The 25,197-nt window shown below is 43.6% G+C and overlaps 1 protein-coding gene across 1 annotated transcript; it reads left to right on the top strand.

Moving 5' to 3' along the window:
* The first annotated feature begins 1,799 nt into the window (after window positions 1-1,799).
* Window positions 1,800-20,533, top strand: LOC147866677 (uncharacterized). Its single transcript, XM_087316768.1, has 3 exons — window positions 1,800-3,330; window positions 20,232-20,338; window positions 20,426-20,533. Exons 1-3 carry the CDS (start codon window positions 1,800-1,802, stop codon window positions 20,531-20,533), a joined length of 1,746 nt encoding a protein of 581 aa, XP_087172894.1.
* The last annotated feature ends 4,664 nt before the right edge of the window (window positions 20,534-25,197 follow it).

Genomic DNA, 25,197 nt, shown 5'->3' with positions numbered 1-25,197 from the left:
AGAATATCATGTCACCAACTTGAGATTGAAAATGGTCATACTAATGGACTCCCAATAGAGGAAAGGATATGTAGATTTTGTCGCATGGAGATAGAGGATGACTATCACTTTACATGCAAGTGTCCAACTTACACCGAGATAAAGGACAAATACTACGACATACTCGGCCCCTCTCCCACCCTCTCCAAACTATTAGATACTGCAAATACAAAGAAATTATGTAGATATATCATAGAGCTAAGACAACATCGAGAGAATAAGCTACAAAATGTTAACAATAACCTTTCTAATATCACCAACATATAACAAGTAAATGTTTTCAAGGATAGGGGGAGAGGATCAATGTGGCAATAGCTACGCCACTCGGCCTCTCCCATGCTAAAGCAAAAAACGAAAGAAGAACCAAATGCCCTCAGAGGTGGGGTTTTCAAAGCAACTTGACATGGTGTAGATGCAATCCAAAAGCTAAGGGAACGTGAGGTACACCGCCTAGAAGCTATGGTTGAGGTACCAAGCGGCACACCCACATCGAAACCCTTTGACGACTAGGATGGAAATGAAACTAAACCTAGTATAAAGTCATTTCCTTTCTAGAATATGTTACATGATAGCATGTTTTGTACAATACTAGAACTCTTTTAGCTTAAGTTCTATTTTGGTTTATTTTTATTTTCAATGGTCAGGTAAACAACCCTTTCTTATTGTAAACCAATTGTCTCATCGGCCAATTTGTGTCTTAGGTGTTGTTGATATGATCCAACAGGGACATAGTCTTCAAACTGTCTAGGACTCATAAAGGGGCCCATTCCCACTTTCAAATAAGGCATAGTTTGGGTTTTCTCAAGATTGTCCCAACTCTGTTTATTGACTCCTTGGGGCTACTCAGGATTGTTCCGACTCTGTTTGTGGTCCCTTACCAATTGGGACTACTTAAGTGCACCACACTTGCGTTGAATTAATATTAGATAATTTTGTCCCATGTTTAGTCTCCATTGCATGTGCTTGTCTATGTTAAGTCTAACCGTGTTTTGGGAAAGTCTAACAATGCCGATAAATGTGGAAGAGAACTTCGAAAGCATGTTTCTGTAAGAGCATTATGTCAAGTGTTTACTAGTCTCCGTTGTGTATGGTTGTCAGTATTAAGTCGAACAATGGTGATAAATGTGCAAGAGAACTTAGAAAGCATGTTTCTATAAGAGCATTATGTCAAGTGCTTAGTCTCCATCGTGTATGGTCTAACAATGCTGATAAATTTGGAAGAGAACTTAGAAAGCATAACAACATTATGTCAAGTGTTTAGTCTCCATCGTGTATGGTTGTTGTGTATTATGTCTAACAATGGCGAGAGAATTTAGAAAGCATGTTTCTATAATATTATAGGGGTCCATATACTTAATATCTTATTTACTTTCTACAATCGTTTGGGGTTTGTTTCAAAAGTGAACCTGGAAAAACACATTGATCTTGAGAATTTCTGATTCCTCCAATAATGAGCTTTGACTTTGAGTTATAAAATCATATAGTTGACTTACAGTTACTTTTGTATTTTTTACTATACAGCTCACTTACATCTGCAAGATGATCAGAGCGACAGATAATAAGATCTAACGACCATCCAGCTTTAATGGTGGGGCTACATGAAGCGTTGAAACCATGTAGACTTTGGATTGCTTCCATGTAGACTGTGTTTTGGTGGGGTAGCTGTCGTTTAAAAAGTTTTTGTGTTTGTTAATGATCTGACTGTAGGCTATATATATAAGTAACTGGAGGCTTTGAGTGTATTTTACAATACGCTAAGAATGGCTACAGGGAATGATTTTAGTAGTGAGGATAATGGAAGAGGGCCAACGACCTCCTCCGGTGATCATTCCATTAGCATCCGATCCCCACCATCTAATCCTGCTGCTCCATCCGATCCCGAGCATGAGAACAAGCTCAACACCTTTGCCTTGCAGCTAGCTATTCTCGAAAAGATCGCAGTCATGGTCGGCACTCTCACATTCATTTGGGCCACGGTCGTCCTTCTCGGTGGTTTCGCAATCATGATGAAGGAGATCGACTTCTGGTTTGTCACGGCAATCCTCGTGATGGAAGGCGCACGGATCTTCAGTCGGAGCCACCAGCTAGAATTGCAGCATCAGGACAAGAATGACTGTTCAGGCAGCCTCATCCAGAGAACGGCCAAGTTCTTGAACTTGGGCTGTTTCTCTCGTCCGGATCCTTCTCCTCATTCAACTGCTACAAGCCATGGAGCAAGCCATGGAAAGGATACTTGGAGAACTCATTGGGGACTCCGCCAGTCGAAGATGAGGAAATGGGATAATTTGAGGTTTCCCATCCTCCCTTGGCTTGAGATTAGGGCTTCCAACGTTCTTCTACTGTTGGAGTTGGTGCAGGTTCTGGCGGCACTCGCCACTCTTGCGATGTCTATCATCCGTCTATGCGTGCGTCGGTTCACATTGCCCAAGGAGAAGGAAGATGGGACACAGATCAACCACCGGTCTGCGCTCTTCATCTTCTACAGCCTCGCGATAACGGAGGCGCTCGTGTTCTTGATCCAGAGGATGTACTGGGAGATCAACATCTATTACATGCATGTGTTGGAGCGAGTGAACAAAAGCTTGGGGCTCAAACCAGAAGACCTACCCATGACCCGGAGCTTCTTCTACCAGGTCTATAGCACATGCCTGAGCCAGAGCATCTACGGGAGTCTGAAGATGGACATGGTGGACTACGCTCTCTCATGCTTGCAATCGGATCAAGCCGACGAGCAGCTGGGTGGGCTGAGTGTGCTGGTGACCTACTCTAAGAGAACGCAAGTCGACTCGGGCAGAGTGGATAACACCCTCCGCAGCATTGGGATGAAGCAAGGAGCCGTTGAGCGGCTTCTGGATATGGTGACTTGGAACGACCATCAGACCACTCTCATCCAACAGTATGCTGCCGATCTGTTGTGCATGATAGTGAAGTCTAGCCAACAGATCGCCATATCGGGTTCAATCGAGCGTATCGCCAGGCTTTTCATCTCCAATGACAACCAGGATAAGATCCAGATTCGCATCGTGGCCCTAAGGATTCTGAAGTATATGATCAGAGACCCTCTGGCCAGGGACAGCATCCCTACTGTGAGCCCCCTGAAAACCTGCCTCCTCAACTACATCAGGGATACCAAACACATGCTCAGCGACGCCCAGAAGAAGGAGCTTATCATCCTGCAGCTGAAGCTATGTTTGCAGCTCCTCCATATGTTGGCCAGCAAGGATCTAGCTAAGGAAAACACGAAGAGGCTGGATCAATCTAAAACCAGTCGGAGGGCTGGCAAAGCTTTGCGTTTGTTAGAGCAGACGAGCATGGGCCATGCCTTTTCAATGGAAAATAACCTTAACGAACTTAAGGAAGCCTTAGAAAGAAAGAAAGAAAGAAAGAAAGGTGTATTAACGTCTTCTAAGGCCAAATTTGGCCCATGAGACAATTGGTTTACAACAATAGAGTATTTATCCAGTCATCATAACTAAAAATAAAATTAAGTAAAAAAAAATAGAACTTAAACTAAAAGAGTTCTAGTAGTGTACAATATGTAGTATACTCGAAAGTGACTATACACTAAGCCTAATTTTATTTCCACCCAAGCCTCTCGAAAAGAAGTGGGGGGTCAAAGGGTCTTGATGTGGGTTCCAATGTAGAGAGTGCCCTAGCCATGGCTTCTAGGCGGTGTAGCTCACGTTCCCTTATTTTCAATATTGCGTCCACATCACGTTGAGTTGTTTTTAAACCCGGCACCCGAGGACGTCTGGTTCTTCTCTGGTTTTCTGCCTCATCAATGGAAAGGCCGAGTGGTGCAAGTGTGTCGGCATTCGTTGTCTCCTCAGGTTCCTGAAAAACTGCATTTGTTACATGTTCGTGATCATTAGCAGCATTATTGTCAACATTTTGTAATTTATTCTCTCTGTGTTGTTTTAGTTCTAGAATGTATTTGCCTAATTTCTTTATATCTAGGGTATCTAATAGTTTGGGGAGGGTGGGAGACGGACCAAGTATGTCTTGGTATTTTGCCCTTATCTCGGCATAGGTTGGACACTTGCAAGTAAAGTGGTACTCATCCTCTAGTGGTATTTTGCCCTTTCCTCCCTAGGGACTCCACTAGTACGGCCATTTTCAATCTCAAGTTGGTGAGATGATATTCTAAGTTGTCCAATGGCAACCCTTAGTGCATGTGGTAAGAATACATCTAGATATTTTGGCCGTGTGATAAAACCTAACTCAGAGAAGTGCATGAAGTGTTTCTTATAGTACGACATTTTAGATGGGAGTGGCTCTAGTGGGGTGATCCATTTACACCGAGTGTAAATTTGCCATATTTCTTGGCGTATTACTTTATTACGGTTCTCATGAGAGATTAAGGTGTTATCACTCGTGTGGTTGTGCCTAAGGGGAGGTAGGTTATTAATGTCTAGACCATTCGCAAGAAGCCAAGTCACCATCATGCCATACCATGAGCTAGTATAGCCGGACTCATACAATGATCGAGAGGCCTTAAAGGCTTGATGAGATATTCTATCATGTGGTTGGCTATGTATCCTATCAATAAAGACTACAAGTTGAAAAAGTGCCTCTACTAGCATTGGGGGTAACGTGAACTCGGCCCTAATAATGTCATGTGGTACAGTCGATTTGCTTCGGAGTTGGCGTGATAGCATCATCACCAATGGTCTCTCTAATTGCGTCCACATGAAGGATGGTAATCCTGGAGCCCAAACCGCAGATGCATACATGAGGGAGGGGGTCACTAATGAGTCAAAGAGCCACCCTTTAGTCCGTGGCTCTTGAAAGTGTGCTTGGTGGCATTGTCTCTCTAGGAGTGAGAGGGATGCATGTCCTCTCGTGAGTCTATCCTTCGCTGCCTGTGTCATCGAAAATTTACCTGAGCGGGCACTAAAAGTGACTCCGAGATATACGTACGATCCAACCACCTCGACTGGGCTATGGGAGATAGTTAGGTGACACTTAGCTCTAACTTGGGCCGATGTGTGGAAGATAAGGACTTTCGTTTTCCCTAGATTCACTACTAATCCTCGTTGTACACAAAAGTCATCTAAGGCATTGAGGTGCCTCTGTAGGTCGTGTTCGGATTCAGAGAGCAAAACTATGTCATCCGCATAGAGCAAGATACGAACCTGCGTATCCCCAAGGACCACTCCGGTGCCTCCTTCACGAGCAATAAAATCTGTGATCTCATCAATGTAAATCCCAAAAAGCGTCGGTGATAGGGGGCAACCTTGTTTTACACCAATAGTGCTAATGAAACGATTGGATAGGCCACCTGGGCATCGGACACACCCGGACACTTGTTCATATAGTGCGTAGATGGCCCATACCATATCATCTGGTATCCTCAAGCTTTTAAGTCTATCAGACAACCGATCTCTAGGGACTGTGTCAAAGGCTTTGCGGAAGTCCACAAAACAACAATATAATCTCTTCTTGCGAGCCCTAGTTTGGTCAATTAGGCATCTAAGTGTGAAGATGTGATCAATAGTGGAGAAGGCTCGTCTAAAGCCAGCTTGTTCAGGTGCACGAAGGTTTAGGGTCTCCATGTAGTCGCTAAGCTCTGCTTCCATTACTGCACCATATAACTTAGCAAGGGTATGGCCTATCATAATGGTCCTATATGTATTTGGGTCCATGGGGTCCCCCCCTTTATGTATGGGGGTCACTGTATTCATAGTCCACTGTGGTGGAAAACCCTCCGCAAGGGCACGATTGAAGATTAGAGTTAGCAAGGGAGCTAGGCACTCTCTCGCATATATAATGTGTTCTGCTCGCAATCCTGTGTGGTCCATGGACTTCCTATGTTGTAATTTCTTTATGACCTTCATGACCCTAGAGGTCGTGAAAAGTGTCCCCGTGGTAGGCCGGGGTGTGGAAGGCATTGGAAAAGGTGGTTGGTTTGGGATTTGGTAAAGTCTCTCTGTATATGTGTGCCAAGTTTCGGGATCTTCGATGGGTGTTTGTGGTCTTGGCTCCCGTAGTCTCTTCCATGCCGTGGCGCAATCGCTACTCATGAGCATATGGTAGAGTTCCCAGTATTGGGATGCCTCCCACGCTCGTCTCTTACGACGTGTCATCTTACGCATTTCTTTGCGAGCTTGTGTGGAGGTAATACTACCATTGAGTTGCGATACTGTAAGTTGTCTATGTAGGTCCCTACAATCCTCGTCATGCCATTTATTTTGTGGCATTGATCCTGATCTACCTTGATTTGAGTGTTTTGTATATGGGAAACTGCTAGCTGCTGCGGAGTGAAGGATGTGTGTGAGTTTTGTACTAAGGCTTTCTAACGGTAGAGAGGGATCAATGGAGGGGAGATGGGCCTGAACATGTTGAGAGTATATGTCAGAGAGCTCATGTGTGAAATGTATTGTGGTGTGATGGCATGGTTGACTAGACTTGGTGACCTTAGAGATATCACATTTTAGCTCGAAGTATAAGAAGCTATGGTCTGCGCCAATAGGGCATGGGGCCACTCGGAAGGAGTTAATCAAGTGGGTAGCTGTCGGGCGCCCTATTAGATAGTCAACTGTGCTTTCCCCTCCTCCATGTGGGAAACATGTGAGCTCTTCCGAGCCCGGCCACTTAGCTAAACCATTATATATGACCATCTGGTGCCGACTGCCAAGTTCGAGCAGGTGATGGCCAAAGCTCGTGGCGTCCGCACCTTGATCCTTTGATCTACGTGTGGTGCCTATGTCTAAAGGATCAACATTTACCATTTCTAGGTTTCTATTCATCTGAAATACTGTGCATTGTCGGGATTGGGTTCTCGCATAGTAACCATAGTATGAACCATACGTAACATACGCGCATTCGCATTCTCCAATGTTTCAATCATTCTCGTAAGAAAAACACCATCAAAGAATGATAAATACCATACTTTTGGATTAACTATTTATTATGAGGTAAATATGCCTAAACAATGGAAAAAAAACAAAAACCAAAACATTAAAAAATGGGAAAAAAACAAAAAAAAAAACACAAGAATGTTTGAATAACATTTATTTAAATAAATAAATACTTTTTTATATTTATTTTACAAAACGAATGGTTTTTTAATATTCTTGGGGCCATTTTGTATTCTCCAATATTGAGAATATTGCACATGGAGAATATCACGAATATCACGCATGTGTCAATCTATGGTTCCAATGTAGTGTAGTGCGCATGGAATAAAGGCATACCACCAAATACCTTACCAAGATGTCACTTCTCTTTTTATTGTACGAATGTATTTTCTTTCTTTGTAGCTTCACACAATATGCTAACATGAGGTGGTACTTCTTTCAAACTTCCCATTGTTGTTCAACATCTTAAAGTTAAGCGCAGTAGTAAATATGTTCATGGAATAGTCTCATCAAGCATAGCACAAACTCATTTCCTTTATAGAATATGTTAAACCATAACATGTTTTGTACAATACTAGAACTCTTTTATCTAAGTATTATGTTATTTTATTTTATTTTCATATTCGATGATCGGGAGTACACCCCTTTTTGTTGTAAACAAATTGCATCATGGGCCAAATTTGGTCTTCGAATACATTAATCTCTCTCTCTCGTGAAAACACACAATTACAGTTATAAATGTGTGAAAAAAACACTACTTACAATGGGTGTGACAATGGAGTATGGCCACGCACTAACTACACTACATGGGTAGTGGAACATGCTAAATTGCCAATAGATGTCAGGATTAGTACTAAAGCAGAGATGGAATTAGTACTAAGAAGAGCAGTACTATTAGTACTAAGAGGACAGGACTGCGTAAGATTCCCGAGAGAGGACGTGAGAAGAGGAGAGAGAGAGATAGCGAGGATGAGAGAGAGAGAAAGATGATGACAACAGCTAATACAATATGTGAAAAGATAAGTACAAGCGGCTAAGAGGCTTAAGACTGGTGTTGAACCAATTTGGTTCAAAACAATGCCTTGTGCCTCCTTTTATAGTGTTTTTAGGAATAATCCTGAAGCTTCTAGAATGTTCTAGAGAGATCTGGAATATACATCAAATTTCTATGATGAAGCATAAATGAAAATAATATCCTACAAATTACAATTCATAGTCTAATGGTAAGAGCTCGACCCATGTAGCATAAGATCATGGGTTCGAGTCTTGCCATATCATGACACTATCTCCCCCTTAAAGACGACGAGTGGAACGAGTTGGCGCTGATTGCGGACCGGGTTTGTCCGGATACTTTCGGTGGAAATCAGCAAGAAGATCCTATGCATTGGCAACATGCTCGACGGGTTCCCAAGTACGTTCGCTCGGACTATAACCGAGCCAATCGACCAAGTAATAAAGTTTGTTGCGAACAAGTTTGGAATCGAGGATGGCAGCAACTTCATACTCGGGGGCGGCGGTGGTGTCACACGATCGGGAATGGTGTTTGCTTTATAAGGTTCAAGAAGAGAACAATGGAAAACCGGATGTATCTGAAGCTGCGGAGGGAGATCAAGGCGGAAGGTGACATCATTAATCTTCCCCGTAATACGGAAAGGACCGAGTCGTCGATAATCCAACTTGTCGCACGGTCGAGTAGTCTTGATGTGACGACGTAAGAGCCATACTCGATCTCCGATGGCAAAAGAGGAGGGAATCCGATGACAATCCGCATAAGTCTTCTGTGTGTGTTGAGCATGACGAAGGTGAGTAGAGAGATCCATCTGGATCTTGCGTAGCCTCTCCAAATGGTCCTCGGCACGAGGGTTGGTAGGTAGCTCCGGAGTGTCGATCACCGACCAGCGAGGATGGAAACCGGTATAAGCGAAAAATGGGGAGACCCGAGTCGAGGAGTGAATAGCATTATTATACGCAAACTCCGCAAAGTGGAGAATCTCGGCCCAATCGTCCTGTTGATAACTCAAGAAACACCGGAGATATTGCTCCAACGTTTGGTTTGTTCGTTCCGCCTGTCCGTCGGTCTGAGGATGGTAGCCGGAGGAGAGGTTGCAGGAGACCTTGAGCATCCTGAAGAGATGCTGCCAAAATTTGGAGACAAATTGCGGGCCTCGGTCACTGATAATACTGTCTGGGAGGCCATGATGCCGAAATACCTCACGCATAATAAGAGCGGCGGTTTCCTCGCTAGTGATGGCTTTAGTACATGGCACAAAATGTGCCATCTTCGTATATCGATCGATGACGGTTAGGATAGCATCGAACCCCTTCGAGACCGGCAGATCTGTGATAAAATCAAGACAAATAGACTGCCATGGCTTACTTGGAATTGGTAAAGGTTCCAACAAGCCATATGGATGGTGTCGTGGCATCTTTGCTCGGCAGCAAGCATCACAGGTCCGAACGTAGTCGTCGACAAAACGGCGCATGTGGGGCCACCAAAAAGATCGCTGCACTAGCTCCAACGTCTTGGTACTACCGAAATGTCCCGCCGTATGGGTGTCGTGACAATGTTGGACGATTTGAAGGCGACAGGAGCAATCGGGGACATATACGCGCTTTTTAAAGAATAACAAACCATCATGATATTCGAATTGTCGGTAGTCAATACCTGGTTGTTGAGACTGAGAACAGGATGCCCGAGAACTATCAATGTGCGCCAGGATGTCTTGAGCAAAACTATCCGTCTTCAAGGTTGCACGTATGTCATCGGTAATCCGTGAATCCATCGGGGTGTGAAAAATCCGCGTCGTGTGCAATCGTGTTGGTCCCAAGATTAGTTGCTTTTGATTATCAAATGTTGCGTCACCAGGACGAGGTGCAAGATATGAACGCCGTGATAGTGCATCTGCTTTTCCTTGCTGCTTCCCCGGTTGATATGTGATTTCGAAGTCGAAACACGTGAGGAATTGCGCCCACCGAGCTTGCGGTCGATTTAGTACGCGAGCGTTCTGAAAATAAGCAAGATTTTTATGATCGCTAAAGACAATGACCTGATGTGGAGAGCCCTCTAAGAAATGCCGCCATTGTACAAATGAATCCACGATGGCTAATAACTCCTTGTCATGTATTTCGTAGTTGATTTCTGCGACATCGAATTTGCGCGAATGGAAAGCCACCGGATGCAACTCTTCTTTATCTCCTTGTTGAGAAAGGATGCTACCGAGGGCGAAATCTGATGCGTTGGCCTCCATGATGAATGGTTTGCTTGTATCCACATGAGCTAGAATCGGTGCTGATGTAAAGGCTTTCTTAAGATGCCGAAAAGCCATATCTGCTTCGATGGACCAAAGAAATTCTTGGCCCTTCTTCGTAAGTTGTGTGAGAGGTAAAATAATCTTCGAGTAGTCCTGTATAAACTTACGGTAGAAGTTAGAAAAACCTAGAAAACATTGAACATCTCGTACCGACCGTGGAATTTGCCAGTCTAGTACAGTTTGGATTTTAGCTGGATCCATGGCGATGCCCTTTGAGGAGATGACGTAGCCTAGAAATTCCACTTGCTTGCAGTCAAAGCTACATTTTTCTAGCTTGGCATAAAGACCATTCTCGCGGAGATAAGACTACGGGTGCATTGGTTAGGCCGAACAGCATAACAGTATACTCGAAATGCCCATACCACGTGCGAAAGGCGGTTTTCCATTCATCTCCCGGTCGGGTTTGCACGAGGTTATACGCTCCTCCTAGGTCGATTTTAGTAAAAAACTTGGCACCATTAAGTCACTCTAAAAGGCTTGATATAAGAGGAAGTGCATACTTATTCCGGATGGTGACCTTATTCAATCCACGGTAATCAACGACGAGACGAAGTGAGCCATCTTTCTTCTTGACAAAGAAGATGGGTGCACCGGCTGGAGATTTTGAATGACGGATGAACCCGCTTGCCAAGTTCTCCTCTATGTAGGCTCGAAGGACTTCTAACTCGGTGGGTGACAAGTTGTAAATTGGTCCCCATGGTGGCTCGGTTCCTGGTTGTAAATCGATGGGAGAGTCATAGGGACGGTGATGAGGAAGGGTACCGGCTTTTACCTTGTCAAATACATCGGCATAAGGATGATATTTTGCCGGAAGTTGTATTGAGGAGTCCTTCTTAATAGTGCTGGAAGGATGTACTGATATTGCAAATAGGAACATTGCCTCCTTGTGTCCTTCTTCGCGTAATTGATGGAGTGAAATGGTCGAAACTCGGTGAGTAGATTCTTGGGGTGGTCGATATCGGACTTCTCTTGTTCTCCAATCTATGGCTGGATTATGTAATTCAAACCAAGGTAATCCTAGGACAATGGGATGCTCTGGACTACTAATTATATTAAATGATATTACACACAAAAAACTACCTAGGACAACTTGAATGGGTTCTGATTCTTCTCCAATATTCCCGGAGCAATGGGACGACCATCAATGACCACTACAGATGCGGGACAAGGAAGTTTCCTTAGGGATATCTGAGAAGCTTGGGCAAAATTTCGATCCATAAAACAGGAATTAGCTCCGGAATCTAAGAGTGCTAGGACGGGTACTGAGGGAGTACTTTTAGTACTAACAATGACTTGGGCTAGGAACACATTGCTAACTTGCTTGGAAGGAATGGAACCACTAATGGGCTGTACATATCTAGGGCTGCTGTCGAACCAAACAACTCCTATTTTGGCTAGACTCAATCGTTTAACTCTTCATCTAATTGACTAAGGATTTCAAATTTGTTTGAGATACTTGGGCTATTAGTACTATGAATACTATCTGACACTCTATTAGTACTATTAATACTATCAGACACTCCGAAGGGAAGAATTGACTCGGGTTTAGTACAGGCGACGATTTGATTTACCTGTCTTCTTGGCCCATGGGGACAATTGATGGCGATATGCCCTGGTCCACCGCAATAAAGACATAATCGATTGGCATGTCGTCGTTGCTTTTCTTCTTCCAATAACGGGCCGCGTCGACGCATGGTGTCGATCTCCATCGGTGTCGGAATATTGGCTTGAGGTACATCGCGTGCAAACGGTTTAGCCGTGACTGAGGCGTATGTGGGTTCCGGCCGAGAGCGTGGTATTTGTAACTGACGTTCCAAACGCCGTTCGAAAAGGCGGTTGACGCATCGGACCGCTCGACTGATTGCCTCCGTGAGAGACTTTGGTTCTTCGGGGAAGGTTAAAAGCAAATCTTTGACATCATTGCGCAACCCGTAGCGAAACTGCTCCATGAGGGCCTGATCATCCCAGGGGATATCTGAGGTGAGTAGACGGAAATCCGCCGCGTAGGCAGAGGCTGGACGATCGCCTTGACGCAATCTTCGGATCTTGTTGATCGTCGTCCTGATGCTATCGATATCTCCAAAGCAAGCTTTAAACTCACCAATAAAATCTTCAAAGTTATTAAGCAAGGGCGATTGTTTTTCTAGAAGCGGAGTGAACCATGCCAAGGCTGAGCCGCTAAGTAACGTGCCTATTAGGCCGACTCGAGATGCATCAGTGGGATATCGGGAAGGAAGCATCTGGATGACTAAGCGTACCTGATTAAGGAATCCCCAGAATTGCGATCGCGTTCCATCAAATTACACAGGAAGTCCAATCTTGGGCTCTTTATGAAATCCTTGGGGACTTGATCCTTGTTGCAATTTTGCTTCGAGTTGTTGTACTCGTAATGCTAACTCCCCAGGTTGTTGTTGCGTTTGTTGTTTTTTGAGAGCGATTTGTTGCAGATCCCCTATCAACCGTTGGTTTTCTTGTTCGAGGGCAACAAACTTTTCTTTTAGGCACTGTAACTCAGAGAAAATGGATTGATATTCTTGGGCGCTAACAGTAGCCATAGTATAGGGAAAAGGGTAGGAAGATGAGGGAGAACGACAAGTAGGCTGGAGGAAAGAGAAAATTGGTTCAAACTGTTAGGAATAGTACTAAAGCAGAGATGGAATTAGTACTAAGAAGAGTAGTACTATTAGTACTAAGAGGACGGGACTGCGTAAGATTCCCGACAGAGGAAGTGAGAAGAGGAGAGAGAGAGATAGCGAGGATGAGAGAGAGAGAAAGATGATGACAACAGCTAATATAATATGTGAAAAGATAAGTACAAGCGGCTAAGAGGCTTAAGACTGGCATTGAACCAATTTGGTTCAAAATAATGCCTTGTGCCTCCTTTTATAGTGTTTTTAGGAATAATCCTAAAGCTTCTAGAATGTTCCAAAGAGATCTGGAATATGCATCAATTTTCTATGATAAAACATAAATGAAAATAATATCCTACAAATTATAATTCATAGTCTAATGGTAAGAGCTCGACCCATGTAGCATAAGGTCATGGGTTCGATTCTTGCCATATCATGACAATAGGCAAGACAAACACCCCACCGACGAAAGAATTTCCACTTGCTCCAATAAAGAAAATTGTGGCCCACAGCTTCCGGCTATGGTCGTCTATGAACGTCATGAAGTACTACGCTCCGGCATGTGACTTCATATCCACTTGACACACATCAGTATGCACCAACTCCAGTGGTGCATTACGTCTCATTGGTGGCCTTGATCGGAAGGAGGTCCGGTTTTGCTTACCGGCCAGGCAGTCGGTGCACCTCTCAAGATGCACGTTCTTCACCGGAATGAGGTTGTCATCGACAAGCCTCCTCATCCCCTTCTCGCTCATGTGACAAAGTTTCTTGTGCCACAACTCATCGGTAGTGTCGGATGCAACGTTCACTTCTTTCGGGCATAACCGGGCATTCATCAGGTACAACGTGTTGACTTTCCAGGCCCGAGCCACTATTAGGCTCCCTTTGCTGAATTTCATGACTCCGTTTCGGATGCTACCCATGTAGCATTCGTCATCCACCCGACTGGCTAATATCAGGTTCAATCGAACCTCCGGAACGTGTCGGACATCCTTCAGCAACAACTTGCATCCGGTTGGTGTTGTGAACCAGACGTCTCCTATGCCGACAATCGGCATGTACCTTCATTCCCCATCCGGACACAGTCATGCTCGCCGGCTGTGTAGGATGAGAAGCATTTCCGGTCCGGGGTAAGGTGGAACGACACTCCAGAGTCGACAACCCACGTTGTCTCGTCGCCGGCAAGGTTCCACTCACTCTCTTCGGTGATGAGCATCAACTCTCCTTCACTTGCCGCGATTGCCATCGTTCCCTTTCGGTCCAGTCCCCTTCGGTCTTTACCGTTCCGGTCCTGTGACCGCTTCAAATCGGTACTGTCGGTTTCCTTCTCTTTCCGGAAATGCAGACAGTTCTTCTGGAAGTGCCCTGGCTTCCCACAATAGAAGCAAGTGGGCCTTCCCCTTGACTTTGACCCTGGCCCCGACTTTTCCCAGTTCTAGGGACTACGGTTCCTTTGTTTCCGCGTTCCAATTCTGTAAGGAGCGCTTTGGATTCGGAGCTCGTATCCTTGTCTTTCCGACGCGCCTCCTCATCTAGCAAGCTCGACTTGACTCTTGCTAGGGATAATTGTTTCCCTTCCGGCCCGGCGTTGCCCAAAGTGACAACTAACGTCTCCCAGCTATCCGGGAGGGAACCGAGCAGGAGTAATGCTAGTACCTCATTGGCGAGAGGTACTTCCAACGATGTTGGCTGGTGAATCAGCCCCTGGAAGGCATTCATGTGCTCTACCATACTGGAGCCATCTTAGTCCCGAAACCGCACTAGCTTCCGGAATACCGAAACCCGATTCACAACATTTTTGTTCTGAAACATAATGTTGATCTTCTCCCAGAGCTCATGAGCCTTGCTCTCTTCATTCAAGTTGTTGTACAGGCTCATGTCGATGAAGCACCGTCTGTACGCCATTGTCTTCATGTGCATCACCTCCCATATCGTGGCATCGATCTTGTCTGGTCTCTTGTCCCCGAACTGAACCGGCAACCAAAGATCTTTAACCATGAGCATGTCCCTCATCTTCGACTTCCACACTGAGTAGTTGGAGCCGGTGAGCTTGAACATGCCTCCTAACGAATTGTCCATTTTTCTGTGCCATTTCGCTCTGATACCAATTTGAAATGTATACGCGGAATAATGCTCGGCCAGAATAGAGACTTCAATCACTTCATTAAAATCACAACCACAGAAGAAATGGGCAATGAGGGTAAATGCACATATACCCAGACAATATGAGAGAGGGTACACAGTATGTTAACGTGGAAAACCCTAAACGGGAAAAACCACGGGAGCCCACAAACCCCGAACTATCACTATGTATGAAGAATAAAACAGAAAAGAGCACAGAGGCGGCAACCTCGTGCTCTTAATCTTCGCCTGGCGGCGGTTACAATAGAGACACACTTTGTATCTCTCCCTCTCTCCCTCTCTCTCTATTATGCTCTGTACAGTAATTACAACATAACAACACCAAGAGTATCGATATTGTTTGCCCTAAGTCATATTTATACTAATATAACTTTTGGGCTATTTACAAATATAGCCCTAGTGGGCACTCTAGAACATATTTACATATATATCCCTTCAACCGATGAGAGGTTCTCACCGGGCCTGCATCATCCGGTTCTCACCGGGTCTTCCATTGCCAGGTACTCCTCATCCGGTTCTCACCGGGTCTTCCGCTGTCGGGTACTTGTATCCCATTCGGAGGAACCAAAATCCTAACATTATGCGCAATCCCCAATATCTCAGAAATAGAAAAACGATCTCCATCTCTGATTTTTCGTCAACCTTTGTAAATTGTTCAAACACCAACTGTCTAGGTGTCAAATAACATTGTGATAAGACTTGCCAAATTTGAGAAATGTAACTCCAAATCTGACAAGCAATCGGACGTTGTATAAATCGATGAGTATTATCTTCCATTTGAATAGTGCAAAAGAAGCAATTACTCGCTGCTAGTCCACGAAGCTTTAGAGCTAATCCCAAAGGCAATCCTCCAATTTAGAATGCCAAGTTACTACGATGTAGGATCTGCCACCACCCATGATCGGATTTGTGTATTCTCCATTCTTCTTCAACCTTAGATGATAACCATCCAAGAGACTCAACAAAGCAATGATAGAATATCTCTCTCTCTCTCTCTCTCTCTTGCTTTTTAGGGCACACAATCGTATTAATTGTATATAACATTACAAGACTTCTTAGTCTGGTTTTTGGAAAAAAAACACACTTCATAGTCTCCACTACCTATCTATCCTATGTAGGGAGAGGGATGTCCTAATAGAAAACCAGAATATACACTTGAGGAAATGATCCCCACATGCTCTAACAACCAGATATTCCACATCACACTACCTTTCAACTTCTTCATATAGGCTTGCACCTCATGTCTTCTACTGTCAAACATGAAAGCATATGCATATTCCAATTGTTTTCCATGAAAGCGCTCAAGAAAATCGACCCGACTCAAAGAACGCCGACTACTCAACATGGGAGCAAGCGGCAAGTCAAGACATGTATTGCTTGGCAACATGTGTCCACGACCACATGCTTAGCCACATTCGAGATGCCAAGACGCCCAAAGAGGCATGGGAGAACTTAAAGAAAATGTTCGCCACCAACATGACCGCCCGAAAGCTTCAACTCCGACAAGAGTTGAACAGCATTCGGCAAAAAGAAATGTTTGTGTCGGACTACACTGCCAAGATCAAGAGCATTTGCGACTCTCTTGGCTCCATCAAAACAAACGTCGACGAAGATGAGATGGTTCAAGTATGCTTGGCTGGCCTCGCACAACAACTCGACTCGTTGAGGACGGCAATCTTGGCGAGGGAAAATCCTCCTTCGTTCTTTGACCATGAATCAATGCTAATGGTTGAAGAGAAGCACGTCCAAACCAAAACCAAGACATCAGAAGGACAAATGTTCTTCTCGAATTTGGATGGTGGCCGAGGACAAGGTCAAGGTGGTAGAAGAGCCCAATTCGGCCCATCACACGATGGGAACTCAAACCTTCACGGAAGCCATCGAGGAACATTCGGAAGAAGGGGGAGCTTCCATGCCGAACAAGGCCCGTAACTTGCAATTATTGCGGCAAAATCGGCCACCAGGAAGAGGAGTGTCGGAAAAAGAGAAGTGAGTCGGTTTCGACAAGCTACGTCGACAACTCTGAATACGAGAACTACAGTGGTCTATTCGTAATGAGACATAGAGCAAACTCTTTGATGGCCTTTGACTCCACAAGCACCTCAAACTTGGAAGACGTGTGGTTCGTCGATTCCGGCGCCTCACATCACATGACATCCCACAAAGAGTGGTTCAGTGATTTGCACACACCCGATCGAGCCGGTGTCATAGAGACGGGTGACAACACCACACATCCCATTCAGCACATCGGCAATGTCCCATTCGGGAAAGAAGGCAAGAAAACTTGCATCAAGAATGTCTTTGCATGTGGCCACAGTAACAAAGAATTTGGTCTCCGTCGGCCAAATTGTGGAGCAAGGCATGTAAGTCCGCTAAGGGGCGGAGAGATGGTCGAATGTTCATCCTCGATTCGAACAAGGTGAAATCGGCAATGTATGCTAAAGGTCTCAAAACTGAGACAAGCACAGAGTTGTGGCACAAGAGAATCGGCCACATAAACCTCCAACGGCTCCAAGCTATGCAATCAAAGGGAGTTGTCATCGGACTTCTAACATTCGAGTCGAAACGGCTATGCGAAGCATGTGTACTCGGCAAACAACATCGACTCCCATTCCCAAAGATGAGCCACGCGAGCAAAGGCCTCCTCGACATCATATACTCAGATGTATGGGGACCGCTCAAACGTTGATGATTGGCGGATGCCAATTCTACGCAGCTTTATTGACGACTACTCATGCTACACATGGATCTTCCCGATGAAGAAGAAGAGTGGAGTGTTCTCCCACTTCAAAAAGCTCAAGGGCCAAGTCGAAAAAGAAACCGGTCGGCACATTTGATGCCTACGATCGGATGGAGGCAACGAGTACTTCTCCGATGAATTCACCTCCTACCTCCAAAGTGAAGGCATTCGGAGAGACTTCTTGTGCCGACACACATCCCAACAAAATGGAGTAGTCGAAAGGAAGAATAGGCAAATACTTGAGGTAGCACGCGCCATGATGCATGAGAAGCACATGTTGAACTTCTATTGGGCCGCCAGAGCATCCATGGCCGTCTATCTCATGAACCGGTGCACCACCAATGGAGTCCATGAACTAACTCCCTACGAGCTCCTCTTCGGAAGGATGTTGATCCTGTTGCACCTCAAGGTGTTCGGAAGCATTGCGAATGTACGCATCCCGAACGACCAACAACAGAACCCCGACACGAAGTCGGAGGAATGTATCCTCATAGGATACTCGTCAGAGTAGAAGGCATACTAGTGCTACAACCCTTTTACCCGAGTTGTTCGACGAGTCTGTATTCTGGTACACACCAGGACAACTTCGACTCCGACTCCGCTTAACCCGGAATCCACCGAAGAAGAGGTGGAAGATGGAGATCACTTCGAGCACATGTTCGAAGAAAGTCCGATTACGGCAAGGCCTAGTGGGCCACAAGAGCCCTCATGTGGCCCAAGCACGTCGTGGCCAAGTACGAACTTGGATAAAGGCAAAGGTAAGATGCCCAAATACGAAGTCAATCACCTTGACGACAGCGATTCGGATGTGTCGGTTCCCTCACTAGACAGTGAGTTCGGTGTACTTATCATGCGGACACCCAAAGCAAAGAAGAAGCTCACATCGGCAAGCGAAAAACTTCGACGTTCTTCTAGAGAGAAGAATCCCGTCACTCGGCTCGGCTACAACGAGTACATGGCCCATCACTATGCCTTCGTGATGAAGGTAGCGGCCGAACAAGAGCCCAAGAGTTCCACCGAAGTGGCTCGTAACCCAGAATGGGTGGAAGTAGTCGATCTTCACCCACACACTACAAGCCTTCGTCATCAGCTTGACGGGGAGGAACCAAGATTGTCACGGTGAAGAAAACCGAAGGCCAGACAGAAGTCGCACATAAGCTGACATCCAAAGCCGGACAACGCCGAAAGCAGAACCAGATGTCGGACACCTCACACTTAAGCTTGAGGGGGCGTGTTGAGAGATCGAGCTCAACTTAGTTTAGTTAGTTAGTCAACCATGTAACTTCGTAGTTACCTAGATAGAATCTAGTTAGAAGTGTTGACTACAACGCCTTAAATAGGACCTTGTACTTAAGTAGGATATTCTAGATCCTCCACTCCCAAGTACATTTAATATCGGACTTACACCTTTGTACCTACATTCTCCTCACACATGTGCACCCTTTCACATGAGATCTATATATACCTCATTGTGGGTGTTTTCGTTTTTGATGATGATAATGCTAATTTAATATAGAGTTAATCATCTCCTATCTTGTGTTGTTCATAAGTGTTAACTTCCTCTCTCTCTCTCTCTCTCTCTCTCTCTCTCTCTCTCTTCCTCTCACACACATACACACACATATCACTTAATCTTCGGCTTATCAACTAATCACGTAATTAGGTACTAATTAACCCTTGCTTAATTACTTACATAATTCTTAACAATTTTGGTTAATTTACCGAGTAGTAGGTGACAAATGTGAACATTGGGAGGATTAGTGTGTATGTAACCTCAAAATGTAATCTAAGATCTCATGTCATTGTCAAAATTGATGATCATTAATAGCTAAGACCTTTTCATTTATAGGAAAATTTAGGGCATACATTGCAAAAAGGGCTTGTTGATCGCAGGAAAACAAAAGAATGTCGTCAATTTATTGGTGAGGACATAGTGGTCCTATAGTTAATGCAATGGATGGATTGGTCGTTTAAGGCAATAGCTTTTGTATTGTTCTGAAATTTTGGTGAGAGTCCAAATAATCATGCTTCAATGCTAGCATTGTGTGTGTGATTAGATAGTGTAGTGGATCTCATGATATCAATCATTTGATTGATTAAGGAAGGAGTAATATATATAGATACATGATGAAATCTAAATTCTTCGACTATAAGTTGAATTTGTATGTACACACTTATTCCAAGCTAAGACCTTTTTGTTTATAGGAAAATTTAGGGCATGCATTGCAAAAAGCGATTGTTGATCAAAGGAAAACAAAAGAATATCATCAATTTATTGGTGAGGATTTAATAGTTGTCCTGTAGTTAATGCAATCAATGGATTGGCATTAAAGTCAATAGATTATGTATTCTAGTGAAATTTTGGTGAGAGTCCAAATGCTAGCCCGTTGTGTATGATCACATAGTGTAGTGGTTCTGGTCGTATCATTCCTGTATAATAATAATGAGTCCATGATTTTACAATAATATATAATTTTCATGATTCTTAGTTGGGTTTATTTGTTTTCAGATTACCATTGGGTCATGTTTACATACTTGTTCCTCCCACACATACTCTTTTGCAATAGGGTAACAACCATGTTTGAAAATGGGTTGGATTTCCCCTTCATTGGCACTGTGAATTGTCCTCCAAAAGAACTAGATTCATTGTACTTTCACTTTCGTTGACGATAACCCAACACTCGATTGCTTCTTTATTGCCAGATCAAAAGCACTGTGTCCCAGCTAGGAGCAGCTTCGTCAACATCTAATTTAACATCAGAACTCAGACATAACAATCTCCAAGTGATTGACAACGAAGAGGATTTGTAATCTTAGGTATTCAGCTAATCTCTCAAAGCCAAAGGTCTAAGTTTGAAACTCAAACCCATAAAGAATTTATACAGTTCTCGAATGCAACCTCTACCAGGGACGATGATAAGCATCTATATTATTAACAGGGTCGTGTTTAATCACCATTTTTTTCAACAGAGAAACCTGATAAATATAGTATTGATGATGATTGGGCTTAGGTGGGAGCCTAAATAGACTAGGTCAATGTACGGAACTCTTTAAAGTCAATGCCGACAAGGCATTCAAAATAGCTCTTGCCTCTTCTTTTGGTGGGTAGTTGTCGTTAGGAGAGCTTTTGCTACCTACAGACAAAACAGTCAAATCGAACTTGGCACTAATGGTTTCAACTAAGAGCTATGCATGCATGCATACATACATATATATTCATATGCTAACATATTCACATGCTAACAATGGCCGCACAGAATGGGCTAACTAGTGAGAATCATCTTCGAAGTGAAGCAATAACCTCCTCCAATTATCATAGCATCAACATGGATGGCTCTCTAACATCACGAGCATCTCCCACTAATGGCACCAGATATTCCCAACCTACTTCCACTACCACTACCACTACCAGCACCACTACTACCCCTGGTGCACCCCAATCATCTCAACAGGCCGTTCCTTACTCTCTCGAGGTTCCCGCAGTGCCATCAAATCCGTTGATGCAATCTAATCCTAGCATGTCGTCGAATCCTGCCGATGCAATCTAATCGTGGAGTTGCTCAACCGTACCCTGAGGAATTAGTCTACCGGATTGTGTTGGGCCTGGTTATCCCTGAAAAGATGGGAATCCTGTTTGGTTCCCTTATGTTTATTTGGGCCACCGTCGTCCTCGTGGGTGGTTTTGCAATCATGATGAAGGCGATTGACTTCTGATTTGTCACCATTATCGTCCTGTTTCTAGGTGCACGGTACATCTATCGAACCAGCCTGCTAGAATTGCAGCATGATGAGGACAATGACGGTTTGGGCGCCACTTACACCATGCCCAGCGAGGGTGTAGCAACAAAGTTAAACCGAGGCTACGCACTTGAAGTCTTACGGGACGTTAATATAACTTTTCTATCATTTGTCTCATGTGCCAATTCTGGTCCTACGGGACATTAATATAACTTTCTTTTAACAAGTCATGGAGTCTTTCTTTCTTTTAACAAGTCATGGAATCTGAGAATTATACTTAATAATACATTTCTCTTGCCTTTTATCACATTGGACTATGCGTTACTTTAATACATTGTTACTGCGCTTTATCACATTTGATTATGTTTTCCACACATATTCGAGCAAACCCAATCCTTACATGAATTTCTGTCTCATTGTCCCAATAGTTTACACAAGCGATTGTGACATTGATTAGTGACATTCATCTCTAAAGGTTTCTACATCAAGAAGTGTATGCTCCAATGAAAAGTCTGTTAGTTATATTTTCATGCTACTGAAATGGTGCTATGGGTTGTTCTTTGCAAGGCTAAGGGTTTTTGTATTTAATTTTCAAATAGTAGATATATTGCATAACTCAAGACATCACATCTTGTCTGTGGCAAGACATATATGGTCCAAAGCCCATTGTATGCATTAACCCAGAAACAAAGAACTAATTAACATGATCATACACTTTCTCCAAATCTAGTTGCACCATAACTCTCTCACCTCACCCCCCCCCCCCCCCCCCCCCCTCTCTCTCTCCATACACCCTTCTCCTCCTTGAGATGAATCACTTCTCACTGAGATCATGGCCATGGAGTGGGTTGTGGAATACATGCTTAAGGTTCAAAAAAGTCCCTCACTCTCTCTCCCCATACACCCTCCTCCTTGAGACGAGATCACTTCCCATTGAGATCATGACCATGGAATGGGTTGTTGAATACATACTTAAGGTTCAAAAAATTCTCTCACATCGACTTCCTAAAATTGCATTGAAACCTATCATGAATAATAGCAAAGCTCGAACCCTCAACTGTAGCACACATCTTATAACACCTTACCCGTTGGGTCATTTAGATTATGTGATAATAATTCATGTCATTATTAAGAGATGTATATATATAGCATTATAGAACATTTTGGAATATTCCAAAACAGGGATGACATGTGCCATTGATTGCAGTTGCAGGGATGACACATGCCATTGATTGCTCCTACATGTGGCATCACCCACTCCTATAAATTGCAGCCCCTCACTATTTTCAAGCCATTCCAATTCAACACCAGTCTCGAGCCCTCTAGCCTACATTATCATTCATCCTCTTAATTCTCTACCCTAGTGTAATAATAAATATCTCCATTCCGCTTCTTCTAAGCACCTCTATCCTTTTCTCTTGTCCGCGCACTGGTAGTTTGAACTGGAATTCACCTCTACCCAAAATCTCCTAGCACTCTATTGGCTTCCATTAGCCTTGAGGAACATCAATTTGTCCTATCAGAGCTTGAATGCTTGAAAGGCAAATTCGTGATGCTTGAACAAGATAATCAACGTCTACTTGGAGATCTACAACAACTCATAATGGAGAAGCGACAACAAGATGAAGGATTGAAACAACGAGTACGACAATATGAGGAACAAGTTCAAAAATTAGAGATGGCACTAGAGTCTTGACAACAACAAGCAATCGAAAACCAAGGCATTTTTAAGGAACCTAAGATATGTCTTCCAGCAAGGTTTGATCGAACGCGCTCGTAATTTCAGGGCTTTCTGAATCAGGTACGATTCGTAATTCAAATGCACCCGACACATTATCCAACTCAGGCATCAAGCACTCGTAATTTCAGGGCTTTCTAAAATGGCCTTCACAATGATGTAAAGGATTTGCTTCTAACTTTTCCGAAGGATCCCAAATCACTTACGGAGGCAATTAGTAGAGCAGTAAGATGTGACAATAGACTATTCAAAACGTGTTCCGAGCGGCAACAACGTATGGTGCGATCAACATTAGAGCCCACATATGCATCAATTGCGGCAATACCACATTCTAGGTAATCATCTGACATCACTCTTCCTCGAATGATTTACATGATAATAAATAGAACAATGATCTTTCAACCTAGGAAATATTGATATGGAGTGATAAACCTAAAGTCATTTAAATGAAAACCTTAGAGACGTGGGGTAAGTTTACTATAAATTCTATTTGAATAGGATCAAGCCATCAACTCATCAAGATGTATATTAACTTCACAACTCATCAAGAAATAACTCGTCAACGAATTGGTAAGCCCATTCAGGAGCTGTTACCGCCGTTTTAGTAGCAATAAATCTGGCCATTTTAGTTAGTCGATCAACCACAACCCAGATGGCATCGTGGCCTTTTTGGGTGCGAGGAAGCCTAACAATAAAATTCAATGATATACTTTCCCACTTATTATTGGGAATGTCCAAGGGATGTAAAAGTCGTGCGACTTTAAGTCGCTCAGCTTTGTTAACCTGACACTGGTGACACTTAGTCACATAGTTATGTATGTCAGGCCGCATCTTAGGCCAATAGAATTGAGTGGAAATGAGAACGAGTGTACGATGTATTCCAGGGTGCCCTGTTGAGGGTGTATCATGGCATTAAAAAAGAATTCTCTTTCTGACCTCAGGCAAATTTGGAACACAAACCTTCCCATTACGGCAGAGCAGACCGTTAGCAATGTGGAAGATATCCTTCAAGGATGTGGTGGTGTCTGTTTCAGACTCAACTCTTGCCAAGTATTTTGCAACATAACTGTCATCAGGATACTTTCCTCGGAGGTGATCATAAAGATCTGATGTTATTTCAGTGAAGTTAAGCATGTTAACTTCACGGATGTGACTTTGTGCATCAACGATAGTGTTCATGGAACCTTTAAGATGAGATGTGACCATCATGTTTTACGACCTTTAAGGCCTTGTTGGTCACAAAAATATTTCAAGAACTCATGGTCCGTAGTTACCACAAAAAAGTTTCCATAAAGATAATGGCGCCATGTCTTGAGTGCATTAATAACTGCAAACAATTCCTTTTCTTGCGCGGTATACCAACACTGAGCCGAATCAAGTTTCTTACTCTCAAATGTTATTGGTTTACCATCTTGATATAGGACGACACCTATAGTATAAACGCTTACATGAATTTTAACCTGAAAAGGTTTTGAAGGATCTAGTAAAAGAAGCGAAGGAGCCTTGCACACTAGGTCCTTGAGTTCCTTAAAGGAGAGGTCTAGTGTAGCATTCTACTGACCTTTGAGAAGATCAGTAAACGGTGTCATCAATTGGGAGTAATTATGAAGAGATTTTCGCAAAAACCCGACAAAACCAAGGAATGATCGAACTTCTCGAATATTCCAAAGAGTGGGCCAAAGTTTTACTTTCTCGATGCGAGAATGATCAATTTCAACTCCTCATTCAGTTATGAGATGTCCAAGGTAAGTAATTGATTTCTTAAAGAACTCACATTTTGAGATCTTCGTGTAGAATTGCTTGTCACAAAATGTTTGTAAAATAAAGTGGACATGTTTAACATGTTCTTCTAGCGTACGACTATAAACTAGAATATCATCCAAGAAAAAAACGACAAATTTTCCATGTTGTTCTCGGAAAATGTTATTCATTTGTTGTCGAAATGTGGCCGGAGCATTGGTCAAACCAAAAGGCATAACCAAAAACTCATAATGGCCAT

Source organism: Azolla caroliniana, unplaced genomic scaffold (genome assembly GCF_043228905.1).
Source record: "Azolla caroliniana isolate FFs.n. ecotype wild unplaced genomic scaffold, voAzoCaro1.0.p SCAF_3, whole genome shotgun sequence".
NCBI lineage: Eukaryota > Viridiplantae > Streptophyta > Polypodiopsida > Salviniales > Salviniaceae > Azolla > Azolla caroliniana.
Note: the sequence above shows the minus strand (reverse complement) of the source record. Positions and strands in the feature narration are given on the sequence as shown.

Bases quoted from the DNA above. Each gene is read 5' to 3' on its own strand.
- LOC147866677 (XM_087316768.1), top strand. From the start codon at position 1,800: ATGGCTACAGGGAATGATTTTAGTAGTGAGGATAATGGAAGAGGGCCA. The intron at 3,331-20,231 runs GTTTGTTAGAGC...ATTTGTTTTCAG, and splicing joins GAGGGCTGGCAAAGCTTTGC to ATTACCATTGGGTCATGTTT. The intron at 20,339-20,425 runs GTGAATTGTCCT...CTTTATTGCCAG, and splicing joins ATTTCCCCTTCATTGGCACT to ATCAAAAGCACTGTGTCCCA.